Source organism: Condylostylus longicornis, unplaced genomic scaffold (assembly GCF_029603195.1).
Source record: "Condylostylus longicornis isolate FDR11 unplaced genomic scaffold, ASM2960319v2 ptg000040l, whole genome shotgun sequence".
Lineage (NCBI taxonomy): Eukaryota > Metazoa > Arthropoda > Insecta > Diptera > Dolichopodidae > Condylostylus > Condylostylus longicornis.
In genome coordinates, this window is record NW_026578009.1 from 2,926,988 (window position 1) to 2,939,889 (window position 12,902).

General features: G+C 25.2%; 1 protein-coding gene across 4 annotated transcripts in view; it reads left to right on the plus strand.

Moving 5' to 3' along the window:
- Positions 1 to 1,454: 1,454 nt before the first annotated feature.
- The window catches only part of LOC129609889 (uncharacterized protein ZK1073.1), a 105,036-nt gene continuing 93,588 nt past the window's right edge, over positions 1,455 to 12,902 (plus strand). Inside the window, exons 1-2 of one of the 4 annotated variants that reach the window (XM_055522094.1) lie at positions 1,455 to 1,769; positions 2,353 to 2,626. In XM_055522094.1, the coding sequence (XP_055378069.1) occupies positions 2,504 to 2,626 (123 nt within the window). In that variant the 5' untranslated portion in view covers positions 1,455 to 1,769; positions 2,353 to 2,503. The remainder of the gene's footprint in view (positions 1,770 to 2,352; positions 2,627 to 12,902) is intronic. The other 3 variants (XM_055522093.1, XM_055522095.1, XM_055522096.1) reach the window with 3 other exon arrangements.

Sequence of the window (12,902 nt, forward strand, 5' to 3'; positions counted from 1 at the left end):
AGGAGGCAAACAAAAAGCTTTTTTATTTACAAAAATAAATTCTTTTTTTTTTTTTTCTCATTTTTTTTTTACTCTTATTAAAATTTTCTTGTATATATGCGATAAATGAGAAGAAAACACTTTGTATTGTACAAGTATTTGTCATAGCATCGTCATTATCATAATATATTATATGAAAGAAAAAATATCCCATTATATTTATATTACTGTTATTATTATCAATTGTATATATGTATTTTCAAATAGTATGCAAATAATTAAATATGTATACATATAGATCTACATTTTATATGTACAATATGAATACGAAATTATCCTATTTTATATTGTATATTATACACAAATCTTTCCATGTATAAGTAGTTCATTACTTTCGTCATATTATTGTATGCGTTCAATAGATATATATTTATATATGATGATATACATATATAAATATACGTAATTTTGTAAACAAATATATGTTAGTTTGTTTTACTTGAAGGAGTAGGGAATCATAATAATAATTATATCATATATATCATACACAATTACAAACATTGTATATAGATGTAAGTGAATTTATTATATGGTACAAAAATATTATATATAAACTTTTAAAATAATATTGCCAGACTTGCAATAAGTTTATTTATTAACTGTCGAATATTCAAAACAAAAAAAAAGGCAATATCCCTAAAAATCTTCCTAAAAATATGGATAGCACTGTTTCAAATTAAATAAGAGTTGAAAAAAATTTTTTAAACTATATTACCCCCCTCTAAACTAACCACCCCCCTCTTCCACCCTCCCCCCCCCCAAAACCTTTGCACCACTGATGACATTTAACCACCGAACACTATTTTTCCTTCGCTAATCCAGGTTTTTCTGCCAAAAGAATTAAGAGCATGATATATCTGAATTTTTTGAACATCATCAGCATGCAGAATTTTTGATTCTTAATCGCTGAGTTTATTCTCAAAAACATATAATAAAGTCTAGACTCTCTATTTCTTCTCATTCAAAAGAATTTAATCGACAATTTTAAATTTTGAATTTGACAAAATTCGTGGCAATAATTTTCTGAATTTTTTCAACAAATTGATATTTGCTTTCTAAATTTTAATTATAAGCGGTAACACTTTTATTTTTTTGTTTTTTTTTTTTTTGTTTTTGCAATAAAATCAAACATAAAACACATACAAACACAATTGAATACGAAACTCATCTTTTTATCATTTCGTTTTGTTTTTCTTATTTTTTTTTTTTCTGTGTAATTTTTACTTCTTAATCTAACTTTGCTCTATACACATGTATTATTATATATATATTATTTTTGCGAACAATTTTTGTCGAAATCCCCTCTCTAAATTTTTTTTACTTTTTACATGTTTTTTTTTTTTTTTTTTGTTTGAAGTAAAAAATTAAATATAAAACGTAAAAAGAAAAAAAAAAAACGGGAAAACTCTTCTAGAGTGAGTTTTAGAAAGTTAATAATTCTAGAAAAGCTTAATTCGCGCCAGTTTAAACCGAACTCTTGTTGAGTACAGTACAAAATTATCTTGTTATAGAAAAACCGACAAATAAAAAAATTAAAAAGGAAAACAAAGGATTATTTTGATTTCAAAAAATTTTAATTGTGGGTCATATTGAAAAATTGCAATAAAAAAAAAAAAAAAAAAGAAAAATTAATTATTAAATTATTGTGTAAAGGAAGGCAAAAAATTTGAATTTAAAAATTGAATTGGAAAAAAAAAAATTAAAAAGTAAAATTTTTTTTCTCTTAAAAGGTTATTTAAAAGAGTACCGTTATAATTACATTTTTTTTGAATAAAAATTTTCAATTTTTTCTTTTTAATTTTAATGAAATTCGTTGGAAGTTGGAATTAAATTAAAAATTCTAATTAAAATTTTTATTAGAAAAAAAAAATTTTCTATATTTTTAAAAATAAAAAAATTTTAATTGTTAATTTAAAAACTATTAGGTTGTTAAATTTAAAATTTGATTGAAAAAAAATTTTAAGAAAACAAATTGCGTTTTTAATTAAACATTGTGTACCGAAAAAAATTTTCAAAAAAAAAAAAAAAAACGAAACTGCGTTTATCTCAACTCCAATTTTTTCCATATACCAAAAAAAGAATAAAAAAAAAATCAAAACAACAAAAAAAAATTAATTATAAAATTTCATTTTTTTTTTTTCATTTTCGTTTTCTGTAATTCGTTTTTTTTTTTCCTGAAATTTCATTGTTCACAGCTCCCAATATTTTTGAAAATTCAAAAAATTTTTCAAATTTCCATAAGTTTTCCAAAAATTTAATTTTTACAACTTTTTTTTTTTTCTCAAAATATATTTTTATTTTTTACTATATTAGTAAACAATATCAACCATAACACGCCACAAAGGATCTAAATAATAAAAAGAAAAACTAAAACAAAAAAAAAATTAAAAAAAAAATAAAAAGTTCAAGAGAAAAGTTTTGTTGTATAAAAAAATAAAAAAAAAAAAGAGAATTTTCAATAAGAATGGATCAAGCACAGGAAAAACAAGAGAAACAAGAAAAACAAGAAAAGCAAGAAAAACAAGAAAAACACCATCATCATTCGCATCATCACCATCTTCATCATGGTAACAATAACAGAGTCAGTGTATGTATCTTCCTTTCTCGTTCACCCTTGAAATTGTATTTTTCAATATTTTTTTTCGTTTTGTTGCTGTTTTTGCTCTTGTTTCTAATCCTTATAAAATTTTTAAATTTTTTTTTTATTTTTTTTTGTTTTGTGGCCCACTTCTTAATTTTTTTTTTTTTTTTCCGTTTCATTTTTAATTTTCATTCAAAATCGCATAAATATTTTTTTTTTTTGTTTTTTTTTTTTTTCCAAAAATTTCGTTCTCTCGTTCCAAAACAAAATTTCGGCGCATTTTATTATTTTCGAATTCGTTTCATATATTATACCGTTATACAAAAATATAATAAACTGTTATTATATTATTCTCTATAATATATTTTATATATGTATTGCGTGTGTATGTGTACAAAATATGTAATGCACATAATATGATAGGCTCTAAGTAACAAGGTAAAGTAAATATGTATGTACAAATGTAAGGTCTTTAGTTACAAAGAAAATATTTTTCTTACCAGATCGCCTTTTTTATTGTTTTTTTTTCTTTTTTTATTTAAAATTGTTCCTTAAATTTTTTATATATTTAAGAATTTCTTTTGATTTCTTTCTACTCTTATGTTATACATATTTGTATATGTATGTATTTAATATTTTAATACAAGTAGGCAGCTATGATAGGCAACTAAAGAAACACAAAATTTTATTTTACATTGCATACTTTACTGTTAAAAAGTTGTTTGTTTCTCTACGTTCTTATGCTTGTTATTTATAATACGTTCTTCTTTATAATATTTTTGAATATGGTGTACTTACTTACATACATTTATTTTTCTTAAATAATGTACGGTATATTTTCATATACCGTGTGTATATAAAATGTGAGAGTATTTTTAAAATTTATTTTGTTTTTTTTTTTTTTTACTTTGCCCTTAGAATGGAAAAAAACTAGTTCAAATCTATACTTAAGAGAATTAAGTAAGAAAAGAAAAAAAAAAAAAAACAATTTTATATTTTACAGAATCTACACAATTTATATTTATAATCTCGATATATGTACGTGAATATATATATGTAAATTGTATGTATGCTTTTATTATGAAATGTAGTATAAATTTGTTATTAAATATTTATTTCAAAAATAAATTTTGTACTAGAATAGATTCTGTCTTCTGAAAATATGCTTAAAGAAATTTTTTAAATTTGAAGCATACTTTTAGGCAAATATCAAAATATGATGTTATTATGTCAAATTAAGATTATATTTAAAAATTTCATTTTATCATTAGATTTTTATTCAAATCAAGCAAAAAAACCAATCATTGTAATTGAACAATTTCAAATAATTTGTAAAACCTTGACTAATGGCTAATGAACTTTATGAATCTATTTATAATTTTTAATTACCAATTTTCAATTTTATAGTATTTTTTTTAATTCTATATATTTTGAATGTTTACCCCTAAAATATCATCTTGAAAAATTTAAAAATTTCAATTTTACGATATTATATTCAACATAAAAATTAAGATATTAAAAAAATATTGGCAAAAACAAAGAAAATTATATACGTATTTGAAAAAACATGTCTGCAACAAAAATGCAGTAACTCAAAAAAACATTCATTTCAAGAAAACTTATATTAAAATTAATTACGAACAAATATTTTTAAAATTTCTATACTGCAGAATTTCAGATTTTATTAAATTTGACTTAATTATCAATATAATTAGAAAAATTGTATTGATGAATAATTGAAATTGCAAATCAAATCCTAATTTAGATAAACATCAAACATGACTAATTTTATAATAAATTGCAGTCTAATACGAGGGTCACTATTTATATTTCGGGTCTAGCAATAAAAAACAAACATTTATCATTGGAAATGGTTTTATTGTTTTTCAAAATATTCCCCATGAAGATCAATACACTTTTGCATGCGCTGAAACCAATTTTCGTAGCACTTTTTCCACTCCGATTGAGACACCTCCAAAACATGGTTTTTGAACGCATCGACTGCTTCTTCAGGTGTTGAAAATCGTTGTCCACGCATTTTTTTTTGATGTGAGGGAATAAGAAGAAGTCATTGGGTGCTAAATCAGGACTGTACGGCGGATGACCCATCAATTCGACATTTTGAGTGCTCAAATAGTCCATTGTTTCAGCTGATTTTCAACACACCTTTTTCACGGCAAGATGTTCATGCAATATCTTATGTACGCTGGTGGAACCAATGCCCAAGGATGCCTCAATCTCACAGTATATCACATGCCGGTCCATCATTATCATTTCGCGCACAGCATCGATGGTTTCCGGCAAAACGACCGAAATTGGCCGACCTTCACGAAATTCATCCTGGAGCGAACGGCGTCCGAAACCAAACTCTTGGTACCAGCGATTTACAGTGGTTTTTGATGGTGCTTCATCACCAAAAGTCGAAACAAGTTGATCGAGACACTCTTGTCTCGATAATCCGCGCCGAAAATCGTAAAAAATCATCGCACGAAAATTTTCACGGGACAATTCCATTTTTTGACCGAGATGAATTTTTCAAGTCACTGTAAACAAAACAATTCGCGCTCGAATGACAAAACGTTCTGAGTGAAGTTGTCCTAAAAAATGTCAAACTTTCCAATGGAAGTGTCAGATTGCACCTGGTAGCACTAGTATTGCCAGGACCCGAAATATAAATAGTGACCCTCGTATAAGCCACCACGTGATAATTCAATAAGGTTACTATGTGTTACATTAAGAAATGAGTTCGAAGTAAAAAAAAGATTTGCCATTATAAGAAATGTAATAAAGTATTTAAAGGTATTAGGTTAGGTAAGGTTAGATTAGGTCGACACAGCTACAGCAAGAATCCATAAAGTCCCCAACCCTTACGAGAACCAGCCCAAGCTTTTCAAAAACTGTCAAAGGCAGGGTGCATTAACATTTGCCAGATCTATAGCCCATAAAAAGTAAAATGATCCTCCAAGAAATCTCCACCGTCTTCCTGCTAAAGTCGAAAATAAGAAAAGGAGATAAGCCACCGTTTATTAACGATTTTTAAATAAATAAAAATAAAATCACCTACAAGGCTTGCACACTATATTTTAACAAACTCCAAATGGAGAATTTTCAACACTATACGAAATTCTTAATTATCTTGGAAAATGAAAAATCAAAATTTTTAAGTTAGCATACTTTTGTCCCTGACATGCAATGTATTTAAAAAATTTTAATGTACAAATAGTACAGCTAATACAAAATAATAGCAATTAATGAGAATTTTTTATAAAATTCTTAATGTTTATTAGTGTTAAAAAAAAAGCAAAAAACACACAAAACTCTACATAATTCTGTTATTTTTATTTAATTAATTCTTTTATACCCCGAAATATACAAAAAATTCAAAATGTAAAAATTACGTTCTTAAAATGTAAAAATTATATGATATGCGACCAACTTATTTCTAATATTGACTCCATTTTATTAATTTTTTTTTTTCATGTAATGAAATATTCGTATATTATTAATTCTACCTTAATAAAGGTGTGCCCCTTTTATTTTTGTTTTTTTGTTGTAATTTCATTTATTGTAATAGTCATATCCTGTAGGAAACTCTCATACAAATGTAGAGAAACACATACATTTTTATATTATACAACAATATAAGATAAGTAAGGAATCTAATTATATGAGTGGCCCATATACAAGTACAGAAGAGTGAAAGAAATGGTGATTCTTAATAAATTTCAAATTATATTATAATATAAAAACGTAAATTATTTTGCGTTTTGTGAAAAAAAAACAAAAAAAAAAAACAGAAATAAACACTTATTTTTTAATGTTTCTGGTGAAAAACCATTTGCATATTACATGTACACGAATTCTAATTGTATGTCAGTCTTGGTTAATTAAAGTTTTAATACGTCATATGTTTTTAATAAAAATATAGAAGACTTGGTGATGAAGACTATTTGAAATTTGAATTTTTTCAAAATATTTTCATAACAAATGGTAAAGAAGGTCTAATGAATTGTAACTTTGAAATTTTAGAGATCGCATTCGTTCTTATCCCGAGAAAAAGCGGAATAATTTCACGGAAAATGTTATAATTAAACATTTTTGTAGTCCGAAAAAAAGTTTAACAATTTTAAAAATTTATTTCAGTCTAGCTTTCTACGTCTTATTTTAACCTTTAATTTTATAGCTATATATGTACTTAGGAAGACTGTTTCAAATAGAAATTAATAACAATTTTCTTACAATACGCTCATGCGTCCCTCCGCCTCCTTCGGGCCCTGCCTCCCGCCGGCTCCCTCCTCCTGCCACTTCTCATGAATTATAAAACAAAATTTACGTCTCACCTAGTAAAACTCAATCTACCTATAATATCAAAAATACTCAAATTTACGCAAAAACTCATAAAATTTTTGACAATGACATTTTTGTTTTTCTAACGTTGTACAAAAAACTTTTACGTGTTTTTAAATAATTAAATTTTAATTAACTCCGCGCCGCATTCTCACGGCATATAATTTCTTTATTTTCCTGCTTCAATGTATAATAAAAAAATTTTTTTTTAGTAAACTAAAATATTTATGGAAAAAATTAAATTGCAAAACAAAAACCAGAAAAAATGGAAAACAAAATATTTTATTTTTTTTATTATCCTTGTAACTAATACTCTTGTACACAATTTTCAAGCGCTTATCTACAAACAATACTGTTCATTAAATTCATTGTAATCTATAGCATTGCAAACTTCCTTTTTGTTTTCCTGTTTTGTTTTACTTTTATTCTATTTTTGATTTTTATATTACGTATTCAAACAGTATCAGCAAAAGGTAGAATATAAAAATCGAAAAATCTGAGTGAATTTTAGACCATTGTAATTGGTAGTTCAATAACTTCTGGCCACAACTTAAACAAGAATCTCAAATTTCAAGAAGATAGAAAATAATCAAGAATAAAAGGAGCCAAATTATAAAATCTGTGAAAATAAATTCAAAAAGTAACGAAATGCGGAACAAATTCAAAACATAAGTAACATAAAAATAAATTATGTTGACTCCATGCCAAAGCTGGTTATGAGTATAGAAAAGGTGGAAGTTCCTCGAGTCACATTTCTTTTTACGAGTTACGAACCTGCCGAATATAAATGCCAGGGATCTAAACCGCTTTATAAAAGACTTGGGCTTGTTTACGTGGTCTACTTGGCCTAAATGTATCCTCGGATAGTCGCGTCAACCTAAATCTAAATCATTACCTAAATCGATTATAAAATTAAAAAATTAATGTCTGACATTCTGTGATGTTCCCGAAATCAGGGTGACAGATTGTATTTAAACGAGCAAGAAATACCTTGTAATATTTTGCTTTTTGAATCTTTCTTTTTAAGTTACGAAATCGGAAAATTGGAATTTTTAAAAATCGTCTATTATTTTTATAATTTTTTAAATTATAACTTGAGAAATACGACAGGCAAACCCAAATAAGAAAATTCATTTTAAAGCTCAAGGAATTTCTCTTATATCGATGTGTCAGTTTTTTGAAAGGCGTTTATAGTTTCAGAGATATCAAAGGACGAAATCAAAAATTTTTTTTATATTTGAATATCTCTGCCATAAAATAGGTTATTCAAAAAAAAAAAAAAACAAAATATTTGTCGGTTTGTTCGGTATTGAAAATAAGCAAAATTGGCCAAATAAAACTTTTACCTCTCATACAAGAACCCGAAGTCCAGTGCGAGGAGAACAATTTTTTAATTCTTCTGCCATAACTCGTTCTGCCTTTGATTACGTTATTCCAATCAAAATCCATGTAATATTGAAAACGATATTAAAACAATACCTGCCTAATTCGTTTATAAAAATATTCCATTTAAAAATAAAAACATTCTTTATGCTCTCATTATCATTAAATATGTACATATGAATGTTGTATAAGACTACTAAGACTGCGTTTTTAAATTTAGGTTAAGTAAAAAGTAGGTTTTTGCAAGTTTTTTTCTATTTTTTTTTTTAATTTTGTTCAGCTGCAAGTAAGAAATAGCTAATGCACATATTCTGATGAGAATTTAAGCATATGTTCTAAAAACTAAATAAAACCAGCTCGCATGAATTGGAAAAAAAATAAGTGCTTTAATGAAAAGGTTCTAATATCCTTTATTAATTGGATTTCCTATTGATTATTTACATTTAATTTTTTTTTTTATAAATTCATTAAATATTTACACCATTTTGTGTATACTTTTAATTTAATAATTATTAAAAATTTTAATTAAATATTAAAAATATAATTTGACCCATAAAAGCTAAAGTTGTTGTTGTGAGGAAGGATATGTGAAAATATATGTTGTGATTCCATATAATGTAATAATATTATCAAAGTCTGAAACACCATTGCTCTTAACACAAGGATAGAAAAAGTATAAAATTGAATATTGGCAGTGTCTCATATATTTTCAAAATAATTTTAATTTAAATAGTTGAAGATTTATGTAGTTGGTTAGGAAAATAAATATGCTATAAAACAAGTAACCAGTTAATCAAATTTTTATTTACCTTAAACCCATGCGACTTAGATAATTTTCAATATAAACCATTATTGTGTGAGGTTAAAAATTGCTAGGAAAATTATACAATAAATTCTATAGAAAAAATTGAATCGCTCATGTTAAATTTTATTCTGCTATTTTTATTACATACTGTAAATAATTCATAATTATTCATTTTTATTTCATTCATATAGAAGAAATTTTAAAATATAGAAACTTCAAAAATTCTTATGTATAAAAAATGAAGTTCAATTTAAGTAAATAATAAATTCAAGCTCGAATTTATTACTTACTTAAATTGACAATTGAAAATGAAATTTGACTATACAGGATATTTCGAAAAAATTATTTTGTTGAGGGTGCAGATGTACTAGTTTTCGACCTACAGCCTGTTGAAGAAAAATAGGTACCGATTTTTGCTGCATATAAATAAAGGACTATAAGTGAGGAATCATGCAACATAGAGCTATCTTTGGGAGCGTATTTTACAGACAATTGATTGCCCTTAATTTTCAGTCTCACAATCAATTTAATTTAAGCTATAGTTATCCAGATAAACGCCTTCATATGCTCATTTATACAATTTCCGATCACAAGTAAATACTGGAAAATATTCCTCTAGGAATTAGGCATTGATTCCTTAATTCTGAATAAGCTATACCCAAACCACTTGTGCCTAATGAAAATCATAACATAATTTTATTTTATATAGTGTACTTAAAATCCACGAAACACAAAGCTGTTCTAGAAGAAACTGTTCAAATTATTATCTTAAATTGGAGCATTTTAAATTGATTAATATTTTCAGAAATTAATTTACCAAACACATAAATTCAAATTTGGTTATACAAAACAAACTTTTATTACATACTTCTTTGTTGTCAACACAATATTCATCGTATATTAAGGCTATCACTGATCCTTTACATATAATTGGGGTTATCACCGATTTCATTTTTTCAAAATATAATCCGGACTCATAGATTCATCTTGATCCAAATTACTATTATATCGTTTATGATACAATGAGAATTTAGAACAAACTGAGAGTCACTCGTTAAAATCAATATAAACGAGTAATTTTGTACTGGATACCATACAATTACAAAACTGATTTAAATTTTTAAATTTTACACACAAGAATATCTTAAAAATTAAAGTTTTTTAATGCTATTGAAATTTTTCAGAGATTGAATTTTTCTACACATTTTTCTGTATTTTACAAATTTTACAAAAAAAAAAAAATATTTTGATCGAAAATTAAATTTAATAGGTAACGCATAGAACGGCTACTTCAATGACAGATAATTTTTGACAAATTATCCGTTGCAATCAATTTTACAATAATTGACTTGACGCATTAACTAAAGGCGTATATGACTTAAGGCATCATTAGTTTTTATTTTTGGTTTCTAATTTGATTCAAATTGAAATCGTGTTATTTTGGTTTCCTACTTGTTTCACTTGAACTTTAAAAATGAAATCTTTAAAATGAATTTTCTTAAGGTATTTGGGTTAATATATTTTGGCATTCAATGCTGACAATCCTTTCATTTATACACGTAAACAATAATACATTCTTGGTTAATTTTCTCTGGTATACAATTATAATATGTACATATGTATGTGTATTAAACCTAACATCTAAACTAAAATAACAACAATTTAAACATTTAAGAGAATAATAAAATCAAAAATTTTTTAAATATAAGAACAAATATAAGATCCGCAGTATTCACAAATTTTTTTCCATTCCATTTGCAAATTTTTCTCATAAAGAAGTCAAATTAATTATTTTTTTTTTCCTTCTGGTTCCTTATTAAAATATTCTACACAATAAATTATTAAATTCTTATTTTAGTTAATCGTATAAAATGTTTCTGTTCCGATATACCTACAAGAAATTATAATATGAAGGTGAAAAGGTTTAACACATTAAATCGCACCCTGCACAAGTTCAGAAAAATTCACAAATCCTTTTTTTTTTCTTCATTTTCTTTTTTAGTTTTTTTTTTTTCTCTTCTCGTATTTTCATTATGACTTAAAAATAGTCTTTATTACCAGTGAATAAGAGAAAAAAATTGTGAAAACAAAAACTTTTCTTATAAAATTTTATTAATTTTTTTTTTGTTTTTTTGCCAAAAAAATTTAATTTTATATTATTACTGTTATATTTTTTATATTATACGAATGAATCTTAAGTCCTGCAAAAAATTAATCCTTATATAAAATATAGAATATCATAAAAAAGGAACATATTACTTAGAAAATATTAAATCCTATACAAACATTAGACCCAATCTTAAACAAAAGATTATAATGTACGCAAAAGCAACAAAAAGAAGGAAAAAAAAAACGAGAAAATTGCGTAGGAAGTATTATAAAAATATCAGTTAATTAAAAAAACAAAAAAAGGACTCAGGCTCAAAATATTAAATCACAAAACTAAATTTGTTATTTTTGCTTTTTTATCTTCTTCTTCTTCTAAAATTATTTACTTCCAAGAGATTTATTTGGTTTATTTTCAAAATTTGATGTTGAATTTTTTTTAAAGAATATTCTGTTGCGTTGTGTGTATAACAGCTATTATATTAATAATTATTATAAAAATTCTTTTCTTTGTAAATACAAAAAATTTAACAATTATACAACCTAAAGGTATGCAATTTAGAATTAAAATTATAAAAAAAAAAAAAAACACAAAAAATCAGAATGTTAGCGAGCTAGATTACTAAATATAGCTAACAATTTTTTTAATTCGAAAACAAAAATATGTTCACTATACAGTTGAACCTGGATAAATTGAATTTTCACTTATAATTTCTCACTTATTCGATGTTCTACTTATCCAGGTTTTTTTTTCCCAAATTTTTCCGCTTAAAGGACTTTATTCTGAAATTCCGTCACGAATACTTTTCTTGTTTAGACATATTTTGATATGTTACGCGTAAGTTGGGTTGGGCCCTTAAATAATCACCAAAACTAAGAAGAAAAAATGATTTTTACTTTTGTGTTTCTACATATCTTTTCAGTATCGCATGTAAACCTAGTGTTATTTCATCTACCAATACTTTTTCATATCTTGACTTTTTTTATATTACTAAATAAAACAAAATCACACAAATACTCACAATCACGAACATTTTTGTAGAACAATTTTTAAACAAACCAAAATAATTGTTATACTTAAAGAGGTAATCATAAAAATATTCGTTTTATTGGGGTAAAAATGGTACTGAAATTGTTGCGGCAAATTTATAAAACTTATTTCACTTATAGAGTACATGGAAATTCTTCTGAATGATGGATATTTTGTTAGAAAATTCAAGGGACTAAAGGATAACAAAAAAAATATTTCATTTAAACAAGTTTTCCCCTTATCCAAGTACTTGTAATCGAATAATAGAAAAGATTATATTGAACTTACTTATTATCTAAGAATACGTTTTTGTCAACTTACTAACCGTTTTATTTATTTATTTAGAAAAAAAAACACCAAGCAGAACCACCTAAATGTTCATGTCATAATACAAGAATCATGTTAGTTAAAAATTTTTTCTAATCGTGTCCAATAATGCAAAGTAGTTTGCTAGTAGTTATTAAAAAGAATAAATTTTTTATCAAAAAAAATTGCATATAATAGGGGGCGGAATATTTTTACCGACCGTATTGTGTAAACAATAGGTAGGTTATGTGATGGCAACAAATTTTGCATATCGAGTTTTCGGTGGGAATGCACTTCTCCATAGT